This window comes from Ceratotherium simum, chromosome Y (genome assembly GCF_057802395.1).
Source record: "Ceratotherium simum simum isolate JZ-2026a chromosome Y, ASM5780239v1, whole genome shotgun sequence".
In the NCBI taxonomy this organism is placed as follows: Eukaryota; Metazoa; Chordata; class Mammalia; order Perissodactyla; family Rhinocerotidae; genus Ceratotherium; species Ceratotherium simum.
Genome location: NC_141941.1, coordinates 7,548,828 through 7,575,532, shown reverse-complemented (window position 1 = coordinate 7,575,532; position 26,705 = coordinate 7,548,828). Strand labels below are relative to the sequence as shown.

General features: G+C 34.7%; 1 protein-coding gene across 1 annotated transcript in view; it reads left to right on the top strand.

Moving 5' to 3' along the window:
- Nucleotides 1–26,705, top strand: part of LOC147911633 (lysine-specific demethylase 6A-like) — a 201,132-nt gene that overhangs the window by 168,490 nt on the left and 5,937 nt on the right. The window contains 6 exon segments of the mRNA XM_087427822.1: nucleotides 17,611–17,675; nucleotides 17,753–17,827; nucleotides 18,301–18,449; nucleotides 22,553–22,667; nucleotides 24,935–25,122; nucleotides 25,831–25,972. Coding sequence (XP_087283948.1) covers nucleotides 17,611–17,675; nucleotides 17,753–17,827; nucleotides 18,301–18,449; nucleotides 22,553–22,667; nucleotides 24,935–25,122; nucleotides 25,831–25,972 — 734 coding nt within the window.

Here is a 26,705-nt window from a genome sequence, read left to right as displayed (position 1 = left end):
TAGTTTTTAAAGTTGTGAAATTCTGGGTTGTACATTTTTGTTTGTCCATCACCATATATATGACTCCCTTCACCCCTTGTGCCCACCTCCCACCCCCGTTGCCCCTGGTAACCACAGTACAGTTTTCTCTGTCCATGTTTTGCTTTATATTCCACATAAGAGTGAGATCATACAGTGTTTGTCTTTCTCCTTCTGGCTTACTTTACTTAACATAATACCCCACAGGCACATCCATATTGTTGCAAATGGGATGATTTTGTCTTTTTTTATGGCTGGGTACTATTCCAGTGTATATATATACCACATCTTCTTGATCCAGTCGTCAGTTGAGGGACACTTAGGTTGCTTCCACTTCTTGGCTACAGTGAATAATGCTGCAATGAACATAGGGGTGCATAAGCCTCTTTGGATTGTTGATTTCAGGTTTGTTGGATAGATTCCCAGTAGTGGGATGGTTGGATCATAGGGCATCTCTATTTTTAATTCTTTGAGGAATCTCCATACCATTTTCCATAGAGGCTGTGCACCAGTTCACATTCCCACCAGCTGTGGATGAGGGTTCCTGTTTCTCCACATCCTCTCCAACATTTGTAGTTTTTTGTCTTGGTGATTATAGCCATTCTAAAGGTCATGAGGTGATATCTTAGTGTTGTTTTGATTTGCATTTCCCTGATGATTAATGATGTTGAACATCTTTTCATGTGTCTGTTGGCCATCTGTATATCTTCTTTGAAGAAGTGTCTGTTCATTTCCTCTGTGCATTTTTTGATCGGGTTGTTTGTTTTTTGTTGTTCAGTTATGTGAGTTCTTTATATATTATGGAGATCAACCCCTTGTCAGATGTATGTTTTGCAAATATTCTCTCCCAGCTGGTGGGTTGTCTGTTCATCTTGATTCTGGTTTCATTTGTCTTGTAGAAACTCTTTAATCTGATAAAGTCCCACTTGTTTTTCTTTAGTTTCCCTAGTCTGGGTAGGCACGTCATCCGAAAAGATTCCTTTATGACCAATGTCAAATAGTGTGTTGCCTGTATTTTCTTCTATGAGTTTTATAGTTTCAGGTCTCACCTTCAGGTCTTTGATCCATTTTGAGTTAATTTTTGTGAATGGCTATAGCAGATGGTCCACTTTCATTCTTTTGCATGTGGCTGTCCAGTTTTCCCAACACCAAGTATTGAAGAGACTTTCCTTTCTCCATTGTATGTTCTTAGCTCCTTTATCAAAGATTAGCTGTCCGTATATGTGGTTTTATTTCTGATCTTTCAATTCTGTTCCATTGATGTGTGTCTGTTTTTGTACTAGTACCATGCTGTTTTGGTTACCTGTTGCTTTGTAGTATGTTTTGAAGTCAGGGGTTGTGATGCCTCCTGCTTTGTTCTTTTTTCTTAGGATTTCTTTAGCTATTCGGGGTCTTTTCTTGCCCCATATGAATTTTAGTATTCTTTTTTCTGTTTCCATGAAGAATGTCATTGGGATTCTGATTGGTATTACATTGACTCTGTAGATTGCTTTAGGTAATATAGACATTTTAACTATGTTTATTCTTCCAGTCCACATGCGTGGGATATCTTTGCATTTCTTTATGTCATCGTTGATTTCTTTCAATAATGTCTTGTAGTTCTCCTTGTATAGGTCTTTCACCTCCTTGGTAAGATTTATTCCTAGATATTTTAATATTTTTAATGCAATTGTAAATGGTATTATCTTTTTGAGCTCTCTTTCTGTTAGTTCATTATTAGCATACAGAAATGCAACTGATTTTTGTAGATTGATTTTGTACCCTGTGACTTTGCTGTAGTTGTTGATTATTTCTAATAGTTTTCCAATGAATTCTTGAGGGTTTCCTGTATATAAAATCATGTCATCTGCAAATAGTGAGAGTTTTGCTTCTTCGTAACCTATTTGGATTCGTTTTATTCCTTTTTCTTGCCTAATTGCTCTGGCCCAAACCTCCAGTCCTATGTTGAACAGGAGTGGTGAGAGTGGGCAGCCCTGCCTCGTTCCTGTTCTCAGAGGAATGGCTTTCAGTCTTTCCCCGTTGAGTACGATGTTGGCTGTGGGTTTGTCATAAATAGCCTTTATTACGTTGAGGTACTTTCCTCCTATACCCATTTTGTTGAGAATTTATCATAAATGGATATTGTATCTTGTCAAATGCCTTCTCTGCGTCTATTGAGATGACCACATGGTTTTTATTCTTTGTTTTGTTGATGTGATGTATCATGTTGGTTGATTTGCTGATGTGGAACCATCCCTGTGTCCCTGGTATAAATCCCAGTTGATCATGGTGTATGATCTTTTTAATGTATTGCTGTATTTGGTTTCCCAATATTTTGTTGAGGATTTTTGCATCTATGTTCATCAGCAATACTGGCCTGTAATTTTACTTCTTTGTGTTGTCTTTGTCTGGCTTTGGTATCAGGGTGATGTTGGCCTCGTAGAATGATTTAGGAAGTATTCCATCTTCCTCTATATTTTGGAATAGTTTGAGAAGGATGAGTATTAAATCTTTTTTGAATGTTTGGTAAAATTCACTGGAGAAGCCATCTGGTCCTGGACTTTTATTTTTTGGGAGGTTTTTGATTACTATTTCAATCTCTTTACTTGTGATTGGTCTATTCAGATTCTTCATTTCTCTTGGTTCAGTTTTGGGAGGTTGTGTGAGTCTAAGAATTTATCCATTTCTTGTAGATTGTCCAATTTGTTGGCATATAATTTCCCATAGTATTCTCTTATAAATCCTCTGTATTTCCGTGGTATCCGTTGTAATTTCTCCCTTTCATTTCTAATTTTATTTACTTGAGCCTTTTCTCTTATTTTCTTAGTCAGTCTGGCTACTGGTTTGTCAATTTTTTTTAACTTCTCAAAGAACCAACTCTTTGTTTCATTAATCCTTTCTACTGTTTCTTTGGTCTCAGTTTCATTTATTTCTGCTCTGATTTTTATTATTTCTCTCCTTATGCTGACTTTGGGCCTTGTTTATGCTTCTTTTTCTAGTTCTGTTAAGTGTAATTTAAGGTTGCTTATTTGGGTGTTTACTTGTTTGTTAAGGTGGGCTTCTATTGCTATGAGTTTCCCTCTCAGGACCACTTTTGCTGCATCCCATATGATTTGGTATGGCATATTTTCATTTACGTTTGTTTCCAGATAGGTTTTGATTTCTCCTTGAATTTCATCAGTGCTCCGTTGGTTGTTCAGTAGCATGTTGTTTAATCTCCACATTTTTGTCACTTTCCCAGATTTTTTTTCGTGGTTCACTTCCAGTTTCATAGCATTATGGTCTGAAAAGATGCTTATTATGAATTCTGTCTTCTTAAATTTATTGAGGTTTGCTTTGTTTGCCAACATGTGGTCTGTCCTTGAGAATGTTCCATGCGCGCTTGAGAAGAATGTGTAGTCAGTTGTTTTTGGATGGAGTGCTCTGTATATGTCTACTAGGTCCATCTTGTCCAGTTAAGTCTACTATTTATTTATTGACTTTTTGTCTGGATGATCTATCCATTGATATAAGTGGGATATTAAGATCCCCTACTATTATTGTGTTGTTGTTAATGTCTCCTTTTAGGTTTGTTAATAGTTCATTTATGTACATTGGTGCTCCTATTTTGGGTGCATATATATTTGTCAGTGACATGTCTTCTTGGTGGAGTGACCCTTTTATCATTATATATTGCCCTTCTTTGTCTCTCTTAACCTGTTTTATCTTGAAGTCTACTTTGTCTGATATGAGTATGGCAACACCTGCTTTCTTTTGTTTGCCATTAGCTTGGAGTGTTGTCTTCCATCCTTTCACTCTGAGGCCGTGCTTGTCTTTAGAGCTGAGATGTGTTTCCTGGAGGCAGCATATTGTTGCATCTTTTTAATCCATCCTGGCACTCTCTATCTTTTGATTGGAGAGTTCAATCCATTTACATTTAGGGTAATTATTGATATATGAGGGCTTATGTTGCTGTTTTGTAACTTATTTTCTGGTTCTTTTGCATTTCCTTTGTTTCTTGTCCCATTTGTTTTGGACTGCCAATTCAGTTTGGTTGTTCTGTCTTATGACTCTCGTAGTTTTCTCTTCGTTTATCATATGTCATTTTGTTTTGATTATTTGTTTAGTGGTTACATTGAGGTTTGTGTAAAAAATCTTGTATATGAGATAGTCCATTTTCTGATGGCCTCCTATTTCCTTATACTAAGTCAATTCAGTCACCTCCCTCTTCCCCCTCTAAGTCGTTCTTGTTATACCTTAGTCTATCTTGTGTTGTGGCTGTGTGTTTACAGTGATGAGGTTAAATTTATTTTTGGTGAATTCCTTCCTTTGATCTTTGATTTTGCTATTTAAGTGGTTGCTAACCTATTCCGGTAAACATCTACTATTTTTCTGAGTTTGTCTACCTACTTTTCTCCTTGCTCCAAGCTTTGTATTCCGTTTCTCGTCTTTTTTTCAGGCCTGAGGGCCGTCTTGAGTATTTCTTGTAGTGGGGGGTCTCGTGGCCATGAACTCCCTTAGCTTTTGTTTATCTGGGAGAGTTACTATTTCTCCATCATATTTGAAGGATATTTTTGCTGGATAGAGTATTCTTGGCTGGAAGTTTTTGTCTTTCAGTATTTTGAATAATCATTCCAGTCTCTCCTAGCCTGTAAAGATTCTGTTGAAAAATCCGCTGAGAACCTGATGGGAGTTCCTTTGTACGTTATTTTTTTTGTTTTTCTCTACCTGCTGTTAATATTGTTTCTTTGTCATTGACTTTGGCCAGCCTTACTGCTAGGTGTTGTGGAGTGGGCCTTTGCCTGTTCATGTATTTAGGTGTCCTGTTGGCTTCGCTTACTGGTATTTCCTGCTCCTTCCCCAGATTTGGGAAATTCTCAGCTATTATTTCCTTCAATAGGCTCTCTGTTCCTCTTTCCCTCTCTTCTCCCTCAGGAATACCTATAATTCTTATGTTACATTTCCTAATAGAGTCAGATATTTCTCAGAGACTTTCTTCATTTCTTTTTAGTCCTAGTTCTCTTTCTTCTTCCATCTGGAGCATATCTGTATTCCTATCCTCCATAATGCTAATTCTTTCCTCCATATTGTCAGCTCTGTTCTTTAAAGATTCCAGGTTCTCCTCTATCTCCTCCATTGTGTTCTTCATCTCTATCAGCACTGATTGGTTTTTCTTTATGATTTCAATCTCTTTTGTGAAGAAACTCCTAATCTCATTAAATTGTTTGTCTGTGTTGTCTTGTATTTTGTTGAGTGTTTTTATGATAGCTATTTTGAAATCTCTGTCTTCCAGGTTATGGCTTTCTGTGTCTTCAGGGTTCGTTGGGTTCGTTTCTGGGTGCATGTCATTTTCCTTCTGGTCTGGTGATTTCATGTGCCTTTGCATTGTGGTTCTTGTATTGGGTTTGTTTTTTCTCATCCTGAAAATATCTGGTTGCAATTTCCACCCCCCGCCACTGTGTGGGGGTAAAGGGCTGTGTAATCTAAGCCTCCTGCGCTCTGCAGCCGCTGTTTGCTGCCATCCGCCGGTTGCTTGGTCTGGTCTGGTCGGCTGAGCTCAGGGTCTGGTTTGCGGCGTGGGGGTTGCCTCTCTCTTTTGCCCGCTGGGTCCGTGGCATGGGAGTCTTCTCATTTGCCCCTGTGTATCCGCTCTCTGTGGTGCTCAGATGTTGATGGTACCCCGTAGCAGTGCTGAGTCCTCTATGTGGGAGTTTCCCACTGGCTAAGAAAGGCCGAAGAGCTGCGGTTTCCCGCCAGAGGGCCGCCCCTCCCCGCTCTCTGGGAGCTGGGCAGACCGGGATCGCTGATCTGGTGGGGAGGGAGAGGAGTTCTCCTTACCTCTCCCCACTTTCTTGGGGGCCCAGCACGTTCCACTCTCAGATGTGTGGCAGTGTGGATCTTTCCGATCTTGCTTTTCACTCTCTAGAATTACGTTGTTGGTCTGTAACTGTTCCTTTTGTTGTATCTTATCTGGTGAAGAGTTTACAGGAAAGCTCACTCCACCCTGACGCTGACGTCCTATCATAATTTACTATTTTTACATATTTTAAATGTACATTGCCACTAAGTACATTCACATTATTGTGCATTCATCACTTCTCTCCATCTCCAGTGCTTTTTCATTATTCCGAACTGAGATTTCTGTATCCTTTAGACAATGTCTTCATTGCCTTCTCTCCACATTCCCTGATAACTGCTGTTGTACTTTCTGTGTCTATAAATTTGACGATTCTGGTTGCTTGTAAAAGTGAGATGATACAGTATTTGTACTTTTGTATTAGCTTATTTCACCTGTCAGAATTTTCTCCAGGTTCATGCATTTGCAGCATGTATCAATCACAGTTTCATTTATTTTTAAAGATGAAGAGTTCTCCATTGTATGTGTATAACACATTTTGTTTATCCATTCATCTGTTGTTGGGCATTTGTCTTATTTCCACTTTTTGGCTATTGTGAATAATGCTTCTATGAAAATTGGTGTACAAACGTATGTTCTAATCTCCGCATTACATTCTTTTGGGTCTATAGCCAGAAGTGGCATGGCTCCATCATATGGTACTTCTGTGCTTCATTTTTGAGAACCTGTTTTCCACATTGGCTGTAGTATGTCATATGCCTTCCAGTATTGCACAAGGGTTCCAGTTTCTCCACATCCTCACCAACATTTGCTACTTTTTGCTTTTTTAATAATATCTTTGTTAATGGGTGTGCAATGGTATCTCGTTTTGATTTACATTTTTCCAGTGATTAGTGATGTTAAGAATCTTTTCTTGGGCTTATTTGCCATTTGTATATCGTCTTTGGAGAAATATCTATTTGAGTTTGTTGCTCTGTTTTGAATCATGTCTTTTCTCATTTTATTGTTGTGTTGTAGGAATTCTCTCTACATCCTGGATAGTAATCCCATATCAGATACATGATTTGCAAATATTTTCTGTCATTTTATTGGTTTTCATTTCACTCTGTTGATAGTATGCTTTGATGCAAACTTTTTAAATTTGATGAAGTAATTTATTTAATTGTTTTGTTGTTGGCTGTGGTTTTGCTATCATGTCTAAGAAATCATTGTGAAGTCCAGTGTCACAAAGCTTTTCCCCTGTGTTTATTTTTCCTAAGAGTTTTACTCTTTTCTCTTATATTTGGGTCTTTGATTCATTTTGAGTTAATTTTTGTACATGTTGTAGGATGAGACCAGTTTTGTTCTGTTTTGCGTGTAGATATCCAGTTTTCTTATATTGTTTATTGAAAAGACTGTCCTTTGTCCCATTGAATGGTTTTGGCACCCTCATCGAAAGTTATTTGACATTATATACCAGGGTTTGTTTCTGGATTCTCTATTCTATTCCATTAGTCCAAATGTCTTTATGCCAATGCCAGACTATTTTGTTTATACTATAGTTTTGTAACAATTTTTGAAATCAGGAAGTATGAGACATCCAACTTTGTTCTTTATTAAGATTGTATTCCCTACTTTGGTTCCTTAAGATTCCATTTGCATTTTATGATGAATTTTATTTTTGCAAAAAATCTTGGAATTTTGATATGGATTACATTGACTCTGTAGATTCCTTTCGGTAGTATTGACATCTTAACAGTATTTATTCCTTCAAACCATGAACCCTTGTCTTTTTTGTGATCTTGGAAGACAGACATTCAGTCTTGACCATTGGGTGTTATGTTAGCTGTAGATTTTTCGTACATGGACAGTGTTAAGTTGAGGAAGTTTCCTTCTATTCCTTGTTTGTAGAGTGTTTTATCATGCAAACATGTTCAATCAAATTTTTTTACTGCATCAATTGACATGATCATGTGGATTTTTTTCTTCTTTCTCTTATTGTGGTGTATTAAATTTATTTGTTTTCATATTGAATTTGTAGGAGAAATCCCACTTGGTCATGGTATATAATCCTTTTAATATGTTCCTAAATTCTGTTTACTAATATGTTGAGAATTTCTGAATTAATATTTATGAGATAATTGATTTATAATTTTCTTGTCGTCCCTTTATTTAGGGTATCAGGGTAATGCTAGCCTTTTTAAATGAGTTTGAAGTTTTTTTTTCTGTTTTCGGAAATGTTTGAGAAGTGTTAGGTAAAATGCAGACCAGCCTTTCAGACAGTCCCTAAATAGTTTAGATTGTTGTAAATAAGGTCTACTTGGCTCCCTCTGTTTTGAGGAAGGGAATTGGGAACTAATTTTCTCCCTCTTCCAGATGAAGACTGCAGCATGCCTTGGAAGAAGTAAAGAAGGGCAAGTAAAAATACCATAAGATTTCGTATTATTTTGATCTTGTCTGAATATTTATTGATTTTTGCTAGGTTGCTGTACATCTATGATTGTTTTCTGTAGCTTCTGTAAGGTTTTTTTAAGCCAGTTTCTGGTTATGTTTTTATTTTTCAAGGGAGAGCAAGGGGGCATCTTCCTTATCCACCATTTTGCATGATGTCATCTGTCCTGCATTTCTTTTTGTACAGCTTTCTTGTTATATAATTGACACAGCAAGCAATTCACCCAGTTAAAGTATATAATTCAGAGTTTTAGTATAATCACAATCATGCAACCATCATCATAGTCAGTTTTACATTTTATTATCCTTAAATGAAAGCCTATACCCATTAGTAGTCACTCACATTTCTCCCCGATCTACTATAGTCTAAGCAACCACCTATCTACTTAATATGTCTATAGATTTGCCCATTTTGTATATTAATGTAAGTGGAATCACTTAGTAGACTTAATATGTAGTCTTTTGTGACTAGTCTGATTTACTTAGCATAAGATATTCGAGGTTTTCCCACATCGTGGCACATACCAGAACATTATTTCTGTTTTATTGCCAAATAATATTACATGCTATGTATATATGTCATTTAAAAATTTTTTTTTTTGGTTCGTCATCAGCTTATGGACATTTAGGATTTTCCGTTTTGTAGCTATTTGCAATAATGCTGCTTTGTATACTCATAAACAAATATTTGTGTGGATTTATATTTTCATGTCTCCTTGGTAACTGCCTTAGAGTTGAATTGCGAGGTTATATGCTAACTCAGTGTTTATCCTTTTATGAAACTTGCCAGACTGTTTTACAAAATGGCTGTACCATTTGACACCTCTACCACTGATATATAAGGGTTCCATTTCTTCACGTCTTCTCCAACACCCATTGTTATCTGTCCTTTTGATTCTACCCAGCCTTACGGTTGTGAAGTAGTATCTCATGGAAATTTTGATTTGTATTTCTCTACTAAGCTTTTATTAAACATCATTTTATGGGCTTATTGTCTTTTTTATATACTTTCTTTAGTAAAATGTGTGTTGAGTTCCTTTGTTAATTGTTAAATTAGGGTAACGTCTTTATTATGAGTATAAATGTTCTTTGTTTTTTTAATAGTGTTTTTGTTTTTGTTTTTTGGCAAGGAACATGAGCCCTGAGCTAACATCCATTGCCAGTCCTCCTCTTTGCTTGGCACTGAGCTAACATCTGTGCCCATCTTTTTCTATTTTATGTGTGACTCCTGCCACAGCATGGCTTTGATAAGCAGTGTGTAGGTCCACACCCAGGATCTGAACCTGGGGCCACTGGGCTGGCCTCTAGATTTTATTTTTAAAACAGTTTTATGGACACAGCTAAATTATAAGGCACAGAAATTTCTCGTATACCCTCTGTCCCTCCACATGCAGAGCCTCCCGCATTATCACATCTGAAACCAGAGTGGTATGTTTGTTAGAATCAGTGAACCTGCATTGACACATTATCATCCAATCTGTACATTATGGTTTACGTTACAGTTCATTCTTGTACATTTTCTGGGTTTGGGCAGATGCATAATGGCATATATCCACCACTGCAATATCAAACAGAGAAATTTCACTAACCTAAAAATCCTCCGTGCTCTACCTAGTCATACCTCTCTCCCTCTACAACCGCAGGAAACCACTGATCTGTTTTAACTGTCTCCCTAGTTTTACCTTTTCCAAAATGTCATGTAGTTGGAGTCATATAGTAAGTAGCCTTTTTCAGATTGGCTTCTTTGACTTAACAGTATGCATTTAAGTTTCCCCATGTCTTTTCATAGTTTAAGAGCTCATTTCTGGTTATCTCTGAATAACATTCCATTTTCTGCATATACTACAGTTCATTTATTCATTTACCTATAGAAAGTGAATGAAGAAAACCCATTAAAGTAGAATTTGTTGGAACGTCTTTTCCTGGTTCCTGATTTATTGGGGTATGCTTTGAGTTTCTCACTCTCACGTTATGTTAGCTGTAGTGTTTTTGTAGATCTTCTTATGAAGTGGAGGAAGTTCCTCTGTATTCCTAGTTCACTGAAATTGATTTTATCATGCATGTTTGATTTTGTCACATGCTTTTTCTGCATCTGTTGTTATGATCATCTGATTTTTCTTTTTTTTAGTCTGTTGATGTGATGGATTACAATGGTTGATTTTTTTGTTGTTGAACTAGCCTTGCATACCTAGAATAAATATACTTGCCCATGGTATATAATTCTTTTTATACATAGTTGGATTTGATTTGCTGGTATTTTGTTGAGGACTTTTGCATCTATGTTCATGAGATATATTGGTCTCTAGTTTTCTTCTCTTGTAATGCCTTCGGTAATGTCTTGTAATGTTGGGTTTTGGTATTAGAGTAATCAGTATCTCAGCCTAATAGTACAGTTATGAAATGTTCCCTTTGCTTCTATGTTTCAGAACAGGTTGTAGAGCACTGGCATAATTTCTTCTTTAAATATTTGGTGGAACTTACCAGTGAACTCTTCTGGGCTCATGGTTCTTTCTGTTATGGAAGGTTTTTAATTATTTTTCAATTTCTTTAATAGTTATAGGCTTAAGCAGATTATCTCTTCCTGCTGGTGTCATTTTTGGTAGATTGTGTCTTTCAAGAAACTGGTCCCTGTCCTCTGGGTGATCACATTTGTGAGCAAGTTGTTGTTCAGAATATCCTTTATTACCCTTTAATGACCATGGGATTTGCTGTGATGTCTCATCTTTTATTTCTGTTATTAGTAATTTCTATCCTGTGGTTTTTTTTCCTGAGTTAGCCTCACATTATTGATCTTTTCAATATTGATTTTCTGTTTTCAATTTCATTGATTTCTGTTTAAATTCTTAATATTTCTTTTGCTTACATTGGATTTAATTTGTTCTTCTTCTAGTTTCCTATAGTCGAAACAGGTGATGGATTTTCAGATTCTTCTTTTTTCCTGTACATGCATTGTTTGCTCTGAGTTTCTCGCTAAGCACTGCTTTTGCTGCATCTCACAATTTTTCACAAGTTGTATTTTCATTTTCATTTAGCTCAAAATAATTTTTAATTTCTTTTGAGATTTCATCTTTGACCATATGTTATTTAGAAGTGTTGTTTAACCTCCATGTATTTTGGAATTTTCTAGCTAACTTTGTGTTACTGATTTTTAGTTCAATTCTAAAGCAGGTATTTTATCACTTCTGTTTTTTAAAATTTGCTAACATATGTTTTGTGACCTGGAATGTGGTCTGTCTCAGTGAATATTCCATGTGAACTTGAGAGGAATGTCTGTTTGGCTGTTGTTGATGCATTAGTCTATAGTTGTTCATTATATCCAGTTGGTTGATGGTGCTGTTGAATTTCACTATGTCTTTACTGATTTTGTGCCTGCTGACTCTATTTATTCCTAGTAGAGGAGTGTTGAAATCTCCACCTGTAGTAGCAGATTTGTCTATTTCTTCTTGCAGTTCTGTCAGTTTTTCCCTCATGTATATTGATACTCTGTTGTTAGGCTCATACGTGTTAACCATTATTTTGTCTTCTGTAAGAATTTACCCCCTTGTTTTTGTGTAATAGTGCACTTTGTCCCTGATAACCGTCTTATGTTTTTATTTTTTCCCTTAATTTTTTCGATTTCCTTTTTTTTGTTTATAACCATCTTATTCTAAAGTGTTATCTATCTGAAATTAGTATTAATTACTCCCACTTAATTTTTTCTTTGTGGAGAAGATCGGCCCTGAGCTAACATCTGCCAGTCCTCCTCTTTTTGCCGAGGAAAACTGGCCCTGGGTTAACATCCATGCCCATCTTCCTCCGCATTATATGGGACGCTGCCACAGTATGGCTTGACAAGCAGTGCATTGGTGCACACCCGAGATCTGAACCGGCGAACCCCGGGCGGCTGCAGCGAAGCCTGCGCTCTTAACCACTTACACCACTGGACCGGCCCCCTGCCACCACTTACTTTTGATTAGTGTTAGCATGGTATATCTTTCTCCATCCATTTGTTTTTAATGCATATGTCTTTGTATATGATCTGGGTTTCTTATAGACCCCCACATGTATTTGGGTCTTAATTTTTTATCCACTCTGACAATTTCTGTCTTTTAATTGATATGTTTAGATCATTGACACTGAAAGTGATGATTGATATAGTTGGATTAATATCTCCCATTTTGTTACTTCTTTGTGTTAGTTGTGCTTATTCTTTGTTCTTATTTTTTCTGCCACTGAGTTTCTACCTTTTTGTTGTTTTAATTGAGCGTAGTATATGATTCCTTTTTCTCTCCTACCTTAGCATATCAATTATATTTCTTTCTAAAATTTCTTCCATGGTTGCCCTAGAGATTGCAATATACATTTACAGTTAATGGAAGTTCACTTCCAAATAACAATGTACAGCCACAGGAGTAGTGCAAGTATTTTATAATAACATAGATTGCTAATTCTTCCCTCCTGCTCTTGAATCATTGCTGTCATTCATTTCACTTATATGTAAGTGTATATATACACACACAAGTTTACATAATCAAACACCCCATTGCTATTATTATTTTGAACAAACTGTAATCTGTTATATCAATTAAGAAAAATATTAGACTCCTAACTTTACCATACACAGAAATCAACTCAAAATGGATTAAAGAGTTGAACATAAGACCTGAAACCATAAAACTCCTAGAAGAAAACATAGGCATAAGCTCTTTGACATTGTTCTTGGCAATGATATATTTGGATTTGACAACAAAAGCAAAAATAAACAAGTGAAGCTGCATCACACTAAAAAGCTTCTAAACAGCAAATCCAACAATCAACAAAATGAAAAGCCAACCTACTGAATGAAAAAAGTATTTGCTTGTCTTTTCTCTAAGGAGTTAATATCTAAAATATATAAAGAACTCATACATTGGGCCGGCCCCGTGGCTTAGCGGTTAAGTGCGCGCGCTCCGCTGCTGCTGGCCTGGGTTCGGATCCCTGGCACGCACAGACGCACCGCTTCTCCGGCCATGCTGAGGCCGCGTCCCACATACAGCAACTAGAAGGATGTGCAGCTATGACATACAACTATCTACTGGGGCTTTGGGGGGATAAAAAAAGGAGGAGAATTGGCAATACATGTTAGCTCAGAGCCCGTCTTCCTCATCAAAAAGAGAGGAGGATTAGCATGGATGTTAGCTCAGGGCTGATCTTCCTCACCAAAAAAAAAAAAAAAGAACTCATACAGTTCAATAGAAAACAAAAGCTGAGTGAAAAATGAGCCAAAGGATCTCAACAGATAATTTTCCAAAGACGTACAGATGGCCAACAGGTTCATGTAAAATTCTCAACCATCACTAATCCTTAGGGAAAAGCAAATCAAACCCACAATGTGATATCACCTCACACCTGTTAGAATGGCTGTTATCAAAAAGACAAGAGATAAGTGTTGATGAGGATGTGGAGAACAGCGACCCTTTGTGCTGTTGTTGGGAATGTAAATTGGTGCAGCCATTATGTAAAACAGTGTAGAAGTTCTTCAAGAAATTAAAAATAGAACTGCCATATGATCCTGCAGTTCCTTTTCTGGGTGTATGCCTGATCGAAAGGAAATCTCTATCTTGAAAAGTTAGCTGCACATCCTTGTTCATGTTAGCATTATTTACAATAGCCAAAACATGGAAACAACCTATGTCCATCACAGATGAAGCGAGAAAGAGAATGTGTGTGTGTGTGGAATATTATTTAGTGGAATATTATTCAGCCATAAAAAAGGAAATGCTGCCATTTGTGACAACATGGGTGGACCTTGAGGGCATTATGCTAAGTAAAATAAGACAAACAGATAACAACAAATACTGTATGATCTCACTTATGTGTGGAATCTGGAAAAAAAAAAAAACAAACTTACAAATATAGAGAATAGATGGGTGGTTGCCCCGATTGAGTGAAGGGGTAGACAAAATGGTTGAATGTGGTCAAAAGATATAAACTTCCAGTTATAAGATGAATAAGTCCTGGGGATGTAATGTATAGTATGGTGACTATAATTAATAGTACTGTATTGTATATTTGAAAGTTGGTAAGCGAGTAGGTTTTTAAAGTTCTCATTACAATAAAAAAATTGTGACTATGAGAGGTGATGGATGTTAACTAAAGTTATTGTTGAAATCATTTCACAATATATACATATTTCAAATGTTTGTTGTAGACCTAAAGCTAATACTTTATGTGTTGCTTTTATCTCAATTAAAAAAGAAAAGAAGAAAAATAAATGATTTATTTTCTTTCACTTATTCCTTTTTTGATGCTCTTCCCTTATTTGTGTCTATATGAGTTTCTGACCTATATCATTTTCCTTCTCTAAAGAGCTTTTTAAGTTTTCTTGCAAGGCAATATTTCTAGCAATAAGTCTCTGAATTTTTGTTCATCTGAAAAGTCTTTGTTTCTCCTTTTCTCTTAAAGGATAATTTCCCAGGGAATAGAATTCTATGATTTTTTTTTTTCTCTTTTAACTCTATTGTGTTCTTGCTTGCATGATTTTTGAAGAGAAGTTGGGTGTTAATTCTTATTTGATCTAATATAAGTAAGGTTTTCTTTTTCTCTGCCTCTTTTCAGAATTTTTCTTTATCTTTGGTTTTCTGCAATTTGAACATACATGCCTAGGTTTAGATTTTGGCATTTATCTTGCTTCGTTTTACTCTGAACTTCAGTGTTCTGTGCTTTGATATCCATCTATAATTTTTCAAAAATTCTCAGTCATTATTGTGTATCAAATATATCTTGTTCATTTATTCATCTCCTTCTGTATTTTTTTCTTTGCTTTTCAAATTTGGGTTTCTTTTGAGCTATCTTCAAACTCAGACATTCCTTCCTGAGCTCTGTTCATTCTTCTAATAAGTCCATCAAAACATTCTTCACTTTATTATAGTTTTTGACTTGCAGCATTTCTTTTCGGCTCTTTTTAAAATTTTTTCTCTGCTTATATTGCCCATCTGTTCTGGCACACTTTCTACTTTATCCCTTAGAATCCTTTGGTTACTAACTATAGTTGTTTTAAATTCCTGGGCTGACAATTTCAGTACCCCTGCCGTATCTAGATTGGTTCTGATGTTTGCTGTCTCTCTTCAAACTTGTAGTATACCTTATAATTTTTCAGCCTTGTAGTATACCTTATAGTTTTTGTTTGAAAGACAGACATGGTATACTGCTGTAAACAGGCTTTTAGTGATGTATTGGTAGAGTTTTAGGGTAGATGAGGTATTCTGTAATCTTATGGCTAGGTCTCTGTCTTTCAGTGAATGTGTACTGCAGATTGTGAACTTCACTAGTGCTTCTCAGGTTTTTTTTTTCCCGCTGCTTTAAGTGGGACAAGATGGCTAAAGTGGGCTGTAGCTGAGAGTTTCCGTCTCCTTAGACAGTTAGATCCTGATAAAATCCCAGAAGGTTACTCTAGCTCTGGTTAAGTAATTTGTCCTGAGGGCAGAAATTGTTAAGAACAACAGAATGCTCTGGTGTGTTTCATAATGCTTCCTTTTACCCACCTCCTGCTATAAGTGGAAGAGGGTATTTCTCTAATATTTTCTGTGAGAACTTGATCGAGCTCTTGGAGGTAAAACTCAGAATATTGTGTAGGGCCCCCCTCTTAGTGTGTCCTGCTGGAGTTTTTAACTGTTAGACATGTCCACAGTGAGTCTGTAGCAAATTATCAATTATAGTTCAGTTTTTCCTACCCTGGCATTGGTATCCACAGAGGTTTCTGCTGCCGTTCGTTGTGATTTTCATTATTCACTTGTCTCTCCAGTATCGGATGCCATAGTTTGCTCTGTGTCCTCGCTTCTTTTACTAATTTGAGAATTGTTGATTACTCAGTTTGTGCAGGTGTTTTTGTTTGTTTGTTTTGTTTTTTTAAGGCTGAGGAAGATTAGCTCTGAGCTAACTTCTTTGCCAGTCCTCCTCCGCTTTATATGTGGGTTGCCACCACAGCATGGCCAATGAGTGGTGTAGGTCTGCACCCAGTATCCAAACGCACGGACCAGAGCCACCAAAGCGGAGCACGCTGAACCTAACCACTATACCACAGAGCCGGCCCCCAGCCTTTTACTTGTTAGGGTGGAGTAACTAGTTTGGAGCTTCTTACATGCCCAGCCAAGTCCCTTATCAAGTACTTAATTTGCAGATATTTTCCCTAATCTGTGAATTGTCTTTTCACTTTTTTGATGATGTCCTTTGAAGCACAAAAGTATTTAATTTTGATGAATTGTTACTTATTTTTTTTTTGATTGCTTTACTTTCGGTGTTGTAGCTAAGAAATCATTGCCTAATCTACAGTCATACATGTTTACTCTTATGTATTATTTTCAGAATTTTACAGTTGTATCTCTTACATTTAGGTCATTAATCCATTTTGAGTTAATTTTTCTAAAAGGTAGGGGTCCAACTTTATTCTTTTAAATGGGATATCTAGTTGTCTGAACACCATTTCCTCGTTGAATTATATTGGCACCTTTGTCAAGAGAATAACACATGTTTTTACTCACCACTTAATTTCCTTACTGATGCTATGTAAATTTATTATTTAAAGTGTAGACTATGAAGAAGTTCTTTATATGCCCTTAATTTTGTTAGTATCATCTACACAGTCAAGAGCAGAGTGACTAAACAAAATCATAATTATAAATAAGAAATCTTAATTTTTTTAAGCCTGTACATCTAAAGCTGTGAATATTTGTATGCAAACACACTCGTACAAGTTTAGAATATGTGCTTTTGCTTTGCTACTTGGCATTTGTACATAATTTTGATACTTTGTCCCCTAATCTCGCTTTAATTTTTTTTATTGTCTTCTTGAGTTTGTGGCAAGTATAGGAACCTACAGATTTCATTCTTATCAAAGAGTGTCTGTAGAGAAAAACAAACTTTGCTTTTCATTTTTAAAATAGGGAATAACAAGCCTAGGAATACATAGTTACAGAATTTCTTTTCCCTAAAACATTGTCAGGTTTTATACATTATTTTTTAGTTTTCTCTCAGATTTCCTTGACATCATTTAAAATAATTAAATTCATCTACTACTTAGAATGTCTGTTGGTCCACAGTAAAATTAGAAAGGGTATGTGTTTTTGTTATTTGCATAATATCTGAGTTTTCTAATATTTCTCTTGTTTCTAATGGAGGAGGTTGACTACCATGCCATTTGGCTTGACTTCTCTTGGTTCTTTTTTTAAAGTTGTCATTGAAGATATTTTTTATGAAATATACGTGTAGAAACTTAGTTTTCAAATCATAGCCAATAGTACTCGTGTAGATATGACTGTTATTTAGTTGTGTAACAGAAATGGTAACCTGTAATAGGATACTAAGCATGAATGTTTTTGCTTAATATATAGGAAGAAAATGAGAAAAAAACACAACACAAAGACTATTCAGATAATGAATCCACATCTTCAGATTCGTAAGTAACTTTTAGTGTTCGCTCAGTATTTCTGTCCAAATGGCATGGATTTAATATTCTTCTTTTTTTTTTTTAAGTTCTGGAAGGAGAAGGAAAGGACCTTTTAAAACTATAAAATTTGGGACCAACATTGACCTCTCTGATGACAAAAAGTAAGTCCTCCAGTTCTGTTTCCATAAAGTTCAGATAGGATTGCAGGACTGGAAATTGCCTAGTTTTCTATTTTTTGCATTACTGGCCATCATTCTTTTTTTCTTATGTTGATATGGAAGTCTTAGCCTAAAACGCTGGCATTCTGAAATTATTTTTATTAAGTTTTACAATTAGATTTTTGTTACTGAAGAATATCAAAACATGAGTTTTATAAATTTAAAAATAAACATCATTTCTTTACTTTATAAGATTATTATAAATTTTTATAATTTTTTTTTTTTTTTTTAGTGATCTCTGTTTTAGGACTTTTTTCTTTGGAAAAAGTTAAACACTCTGGTACTTTTGACCTTAAAATTTTAATACTTAGAGATTTAAATGCTTTTCTGATTGGATCACAAGATTTTCAAGACATGGTTAATTCTCATAAATATTTGCAGCAAGGTTACACTTTTGATCTGTTATTTTATTTCAGGTGGAAGTTGCAGCTACATGAGCTGACTAAACTTCCTGCTTTTGTTCGTGTTGTATCAGCAGGAAATCTTCTAAGCCACCTTGGTCATACCATACTGGGCATGAATACAGTTCAGCTATACATGAAAGTTCCAGGGAGTCGAACACCAGGTTATTTTTATGAAACAACATATTTTGTGTAATTAAAAAAGAGAGTTAATCAAATGTGAAATATATATATATATATATATATATATATATATATATATATATATAAATCAGTTCCTTCCCATTTGTAGTTTTTAAAGCGAAAAAGATTTTTAAATTCTCTCTCATAGGTAAAAATATTTTTAATCATTCTTGTAATTGAGCTGAGAGTATAACTTGTTTTCTCAATGTGTCTTTTATCCTTTCTGTATGTAAACACGAAAACAATCAGAAAAGTTTAACCCAGGAAGGGTGCCGTAAGTCTCTCAGTGAGGGAAGGACTTAAGGCAATGTAATGGCTTTGTCTTGATCCAAAATTTTCAAATTTTTTTCACCATAGTTACAGTAAGAACTTTACTGTATCATGAACTAATGTATATAATAAAAATTTCATTGAAAATACTTAAATATTTTATGCACTGATATTTTCTAATCTTTCCTATTATGTTATGTTGTTTAAAATGTAATTCAGAAACTTTCCCATGCAGGAGTCAGCAAACTTTTCTTTAAATGGTTAATAGTAAGTATGTTAGGCTTTATAAGCCAAAAGGTTGAATGGAGTATATTATGTTATGTACCTATATAAAAATAGAAAAAACTAATTTTCATGGCTTTTTATTTATGAAAGTCAAAATACATAATAATTGAGTGCAGTTTTTTTCCTCCTAATGGGGGAATAAAAATTTCTTGAGCATATTAATTGGTTGGAAGGCATTTACAGAGTTCTCAGGTTTTTTTGCTTGATCTTTCCCTTTTGCATTTCATCGTAGTACATCTTAATCCTTTCCAATTGAAGGTCATTTGGAAGCTTTTCAGTTGCACAAATGGCTTTCGAAATATGGAAATGTTTTCTGCACTTGCACTGAGGTTTGAAAAATGGTACTAGAGCTGTAGTATGAGCTTGAAAAATATATGCTGCAATGTTTGAGGAAATGGATATCTAGCTTCTTGTTTAGTTTTTAATACCGCGGAAAGTATAAAGCAGTTTGACATTACTTATGATTCAAAACGTATTGTCTTCAAAATGACTTTAAGTGTTGCTTTGCAATTTCAGGTTGAATTCTTAAAGAATTATTATGAAGACTGCAACAAAATTTCCATGACCTCTCAGTGTTCAGTAACAGTGGCTGATAGTTGTTCTCATTCTGAAAAAACCTCAGTCTCAACCCTGAGAGCTCTAAAAATTACAACACAGCTTCACCACTGCTAAGCAATAGGGCGAGTCAGGGTAGTCAGCTTTTGTTTCTGACAAAATTTCTTGGAACTGATGTTCATTAAATCTTCAAGAGTGGCATACAATAAAATATTTTTCTTCAAGTATCTGCCAATGAATAATACAATAAATAACTTAAGCATCTTACATTTTTACAAACTTGTAAAATTTGTCCAAGTAAGCCTTTTTCTCTCTTCACACATATTTTCCGTACCATCCGTTATAATACACCTTAGCAAATTCCACTTCCGTGGTATTTAGTGTAATGTTTTTCAACTTTTTTGAATATAGTGTCATTTGTAGCTGGTCCTACAAAGACCACTTGTAGAGGCTAATTCTTCACTCACTTCACATTTTGTATTGACTCCTCAAATAAGTAATACCAATTGAGTAGTAGTAGTGATATCTGTTGACTTGTCAAGGGCCGTGAAAAACTGCTTGGAATATTTTGGTTTTTAATTGACTATTGATGTTGATTCCAGCATCTTTATTGAGTAAGCTGTTCTTTACCAAAGGGTAATAGTCTGGAACCATTTTATTTTCTCTAGAAATATTTCTCTGTCTGCTGCAATCAAACAAAAGATTATACAATTTAATTAACTCACTGTCTATAAACTGCTTTTCTCGCCTGGCCAGAGACTTACTTTGGTTTAAGCCCCAGATTTTTTTGTTCTTTTTTAATTTTTGTGAAGAAATTTTGCTGTAATGAGATACTGCATTTTAAATTTTTAATTTTTCTAATCACTGTTTTCCTGGGAGATAGGCAATGTAATGGCACTTCATCTGGTAGTTTCAATGTACACTATAATCTTTTAGCACAGTAAGAGCACCATTGCATAAGTACAGCGCTTTCCTGTCAAATGGAGAAAATCATTTACACTCTCACATGTATTAAATTTTAAGTGCTACATTTGGGGCCGGCCTGGTGGTGTAGTGGTTAAGTTTGCGTGCTCTGCTTTGGCAACCCAGGGTCCACAGTTCGAATCCTAGACGCAGACTGATGCACCATTCATCAAGCCATGTGTGGCATCATCGGATATACAAAATAGAGGAAGATTGACACAGATGTTAGCTCAGAGCCAATCTTCTGAGCCAGTCTTCCTCACACACACACAAAGTGCTACATTGGGTGTCTGTTTTTCTTGTTTTGTTGTGATGGCTATGCACTGGTAATTAAAAATAAAATCAGATGTTGAGATATGGTGATATGTATGGCACTTGAAATACTGTTGAGTTATAATTGTGTTAATGCAATTCACAGCAGTGGGAAGTAATGAGAGGGCATATGATCTGTTAAAATTGTTTAATTCTGATGTTGTAGTGTGAAAACACCCGTAGTTGGAATATATACCAATGACATGTCCCATGAAAGTCTTATTTACAACAGCAGGTGGTTGGCCTGTGGACCAGTTTGCGATTCTCTGATTTAAAATCTTAAGGTTATAACCAAGACAAATACAACATCTTTGTTCTCCTTGCATTGACATAGATTATGTCATAGGTGATAGTCCAGATATTTAGTAATTTGTAAGTTCCAGCCACTGGTCAATTAGGGCAGATGGTAGCAGCAAACAACCAGTTCAGCTGTCTACTGATGTCTACAGCCTACATATCATCCTCTTGTTTTTCTGTTACCTACTGATAGTAGCTGTAGTTTGAAAACCAGAGTATTTGCTTCCTCACCAATTCTCACTGTATATTGGCCAACTAATTTTTTAAAAATAGATTGTTGCTTGTTTATAAAGGAATTATGGTTCCTAACTTTGTCTGCTCATTGGAATCTGCTGAAAAGCTTTTTGGAGGAAGTAGTGAATCAGTCTCTGTGTTTTGGGAGTATCTATCAGAAGTATTGTTTAAAAGCTCCTCAGGGATTTTTATGTACAGCCCGGGATAAAACCTGTTGGTTGGAATGTTTATTCCTAGGCCATTGTTGGAAATTCACTTTTGTGATACTTTATGACTAATATTCAGGTAAAGTAGAAAGAGATGTGGATGGTTCTAATTCTGATAAATCAGAAAGACTTAAGATCTTGCCCCTCTTTGTCACTATTACCTTTGTTATCCTGGGTAAGAATTTGAGCTCTCAAGTGCTTTTTCTTATGTAAATAGTGTTAGACTGGGTCTATTAAGATTCATTTCAATTTGAAAATTACCTCATCCAATTTGAAATATTTTGTTAAAGTATTATGTGAAAATGAAATGAATCAAAGAAAAATCAAGAGGAGAGAAACCAAACTTAATAGATTACCTCTTTGTCATTTGTGCCTAAAAGTGCTTGGGTTTTTCAAGTTTGTTTGTATAGTATTAGTTCTTCAACAGCATCCTATGAAACCTTAAGGCATTCTTGAGAAAAAATGTATGGTACCTTTCAGTTTGCTTAGTATAGTTGAAAGAAACATTGTTTTGAGTTCCTGTTTATTTAGTCAAGGTTTTATTCCTACGACTAAATCTGTCATCATTTCCTGTCATCTCTAGTATTAAAGCTTCGTGCCAGGGCAATACCAGCCACCTACCTGTGATGGGAGAGTTATAAGCATTTACAGTATGTACCAACATCAAATTGGAATGTTTTATAGGAGCTGTGTGTTGCTAAAGGACCAGTTACATTTTGAAAATTGTACCTCTTGGTTACGTTTCTCATATTCTTTGTGAGAATTGAGAGTGGTTTAAAGAGGAAGAAGTAGTGGTAATAATGACAATAGCTAATATTTATTTATTATCATGTTCTTTTAACTGATCTGTAAGCATTTATTTTTCACCCAAGTCGTGAAACAACCCAGTGATTTAAAGATATATTCCCCAGTTGAATTTACGGTCTAATAATGACCTTTTTGTTTTTTCTTTTACTTTTCAGGTCACCAAGAAAATAACAACTTCTGTTCTGTTAACATAAATATTGGTCCTGGTGATTGTGAATGGTTTGTTGTTCCTGAAGATTATTGGGGAGTTCTGAATGACTTCTGTGAAAAGTAGGTTTCTGAACTAAATTTTCTTTTAAAAATATGATAAAACAGTTATTGTAAAGGACAGAGTTTGATGCTGAGTATCCATCCAATTATCATTCAGCAGAAATTTGACTTAAATGATTTTCATACAAATCTTTCCTGTTGTGTGAAATATTAAATGAAAGATGCCGTAAAAATCAATCTATGCAGTAGTGACAGGTATGAATTCCTAGGATAGGGAGTGAATTGTTTTTGGTCTTAATTTAAAAAATTGCTGTGTGAATCCACATTCATTTGACAAATATGCTTAAGAAAAAATTAGGCTTATTATAGTTGAATTTAGAAATGGGAAGAATTCTAAAACTAACCACTGTTGTACCTTTTAGTAACTCAAGCTTGCATGTCTTTGTAAATCAGCTAAAAATTATCAGTTTCCCATAGCAGGCAAATCACTTGCTATTTTCAGAGCTGGTAATGGTATTAGTGTAATATAAATTATACATCATATACTTATAACATATGCCAAAAAAATTGGGTGAAGTTCTCTTAATAATTCACATGTGAGATTATTTTAAAATTAGTAGGCATGTTTCAAATACTAATTTCTACTTCAGCATTTTGGAGGATCTTTAGTCAGTATATTTTGTTTAGTAAAAATAATGTCAGAATGGCTAAAAAACAATACTCCAAAGTTTTCTTATTTAGTGGCAAGATATGATCACTTTTCATTGTCTTATGTGTAAGTTCCTCAGGATAAGAAAGGTGAAATTTTTTTAAATTTAAAATTTATGAAGAAAATAATGTAATCTATTTTTATATACCAGCAAACTGGTAGCTTAAGCATGGGAAAGAAAAGTGTCATATGGGAAGTTTCCATTGGGCTCCAGAAAGCATTTATTTCTTAAAGTTATAAGGATGTATATTGTAATTTTAATTGATACAAATATCAATTATATAAATGATATTGTAAAAATATCAAGTTAGGATGATTCATTTATCTTATTTTGTAGAAATGGCACTTGTCCTCTCAGCTTTTCACTGTAATTTTATTTTGCATAAGGGTATTGCTTCCATCGTTTATAATTTCTGTATTTCATGGCTCTACATAACGTTTATTTTAAAACTAACCATTGTCTCAAACTTTTGAAAAAACTACTTGATCTATTTGCCTTTGTTGGCTTTCCTTTCTTCCTTTTTTTTTTTTTTTTTTTTTTTAAATTATAAGTTTTCTCCAGTGTATTGGCAGTGTTGGGGTAAAGCAGGGCTAAGGTTTGTACTGTGCTTGTAACTTTTTTCTTTCTTCTATTTCTTTTTGTTTTTCCTTTTTTTTGTTTGTATTTTACTGCAATATTTGAAAACTTATAGAAAACATACTTATTTTTATTCGTTGATTTGTCAGCATCTGCTAGACTTACCTCAAGAAAAGCCTTCCATTTTAGGAGAAAAAAAGAAGAGAAGTAGGTTCCATATAGACAGCTCCAAGGCATTCTTCATATTTTTTAAGATAATATATAGAAATAAAGCAAAAACTTTTTTAGATCTTCAGAAAGAAGCAATTCTACTGTGAATTTCTTCTCCTTAAGAAAAGTAAATAATTTAAAATACTTAAAAGTATGTGTATCTTACTAAATTCTTTACAGAAAAAATTATTAATGTAGTTACTTTAAAATACTTAATATTGTGATGGAGAGTAATAAACAGAATTTAAAATAAAAGCTTATTTTGGTCTGTTTGCATTGGTGCTGCTGGTAGTGATAGTTCTTGTAAGAACAAGGAGCTTTTCTCAATTCCTGGGAGAAAATAATAGAAGGCAGAAGTCTTTCTCCATTGATGAACTGAGGAAAGGTCTTTGTTCTTACATCTGCCACAGTGATTCAGGTTAAAATGTTAAGTGGCTTGATGTAGTGTCTACTCTCAATTTCCTTTTTAGGAATTTCTTGATTTTAACAGGTTCTTTAGGAAGAATGGATAAATCAAAATAGTCCTTAATGAGAGAAAATTAAAAATCAGTCTTTAAATGTAATTTGAACTTTAATTTTTGGACTTTTGTAAAGTTTAAGCGTATAGTACAGATCTTTGAATAAGTTTACCTGTTTTCACCTGCCCTTGATTTTTTTCAGGAGTGCTTCTTACATTTTAAAACCTTCACTTTTGAAAGGTGAAGTTCTTTTTGCAGTGCTAAGTTTTAATGAAGTACACTGAGAACATCATTTAATCTTTTGAAATTATCTGTCTTTGATGAGACATTAAAAAAACTTCATTACATTATTTATTTTTATTTTTTTTTGAAGAAATAATTTGAATTTTCTGATGAGTTCTTGGTGGCCCAATCTTGAAGACCTTTATGAAGCGAATGTTCCTGTATATAGGTTTATTCAAAGACCTGGAGATTTGGTTTGGATAAATGCAGGCACTGTGCATTGGGTTCAGGCTGTTGGCTGGTGCAACAATATTGCTTGGAATGTTGGTCCACTTACAGGTATTTTAAATAACACATTAATAGAGTTTACGTTTTAAAGGATTCTTGCTATTAGATATTTTTCTATTAGAAAATTACTCATTAAAATAAAAGATTATGTCTCCCAGGAAGAACATTAATTGGTAGTACAGACAGGAAATTTAAGAAATCACTATCCAATAGCAGATATTTAGACAAATAACTGATGTATCCTTTTGTAGACGTAGAGGATATACTTCTGATATTTTAGAGTGTTCTGTGTTTTTCTCACAAAGAAAGTTTTTTATGGGGGAAAGCAAAACGGAAGTTATTATTTAGGATTTTATGTCATTTGGTATATGATATGAGCAGCTTAAGTTTTTCAAACTCTGTTTAATATATGTAAAGTGAAGAGTCTGGCCTTTGGAGCCAGAAAGACCTGAATGAGACTTTGACTTTACCTTTGTTATTTTGGGCAAATGTTTTGAATACGTGGGCCCTCATTTTTTTAGTCTACAAAATGAGAATTAGAAAATCAGTAAGGGTTTGCAAGGATGAAATGAGATAAGCACAATTCCTAGCACATATTAAATACTCTTTACATGATAAATTTGTTAAAACTATAATTATCATAAATGAGGTTTTCAGAATTGGTGTTAGAAGTTATCACCTGAGGTGATAATGATTATCTTCATATCTTTTGTTACTTTGGGTTGCTTTGTAACTTAAAATTTTTTTTTTTCCTTCTAGCCTGCCAGTATAAATTGGCAGTGGAACGGTACGAATGGAACAAATTGCAAAGTGTGAAGTCAGTAGTACCCATGGTTCATCTTTCCTGGAATATGGCACGAAATATCAAAGTCTCAGATCCCAAGCTTTTTGAAATGATTAAGTATGTACTTTCCAAAATTGCTGTAGTCCCTCTTTTTGGGGGGAATTGGGGAGTGTTAATTAATGAATATTTTTTTCCCAAAGAATTATGTCAGTTGACATCAAATGATAAAATGGTCCAAAAGTCTTGACAGAATGTAGTAAGAGAGTTCATGTTAAAAATACTTTCTTCCTTTCCAAATAGACTATGTTTATTATGGTACAGAGAGGAATGAAGGCATATGTAATTCTATAGCAGTAAATTCACACTTTTGTGCTTTCTCTTCCTCTCTGACGAAACTGATTTCCCGGGACATCTTTAGTTTTAATATTAGAAGTCTGCCTGCAGCAATACGGAATGAGAATGATTACAATATAAATAATCCATAAGGAAATTAGCATTTAAAATAGTGATTTAACTAAAATGGTTAAATTTTGACTGTTTTAATTAAATCATTCCCTTTCTTAGCTTCTTGAGCCAGTAATTATGAATTTAATAGTTTAGCAATTTAAATATGTATATTCTAGTAACTTCTCATTCATTAGCCTACTTTCTGTTACATTTATTTTATAAGTGTATTTAGAATACATATTTTCAGACAGGCCACCCTTAGCAGTGTTTCTCCAAATTGCACTGTACGTACTTTTCCTTCCTTCTCTCCTCCATCATCACTAATGAAAAATAATTCTGGTCAAAGAAACTTGGGACATTACATACTAAAGAGTTATACTGTGCTCTGTTTGTTTGTTTTTGT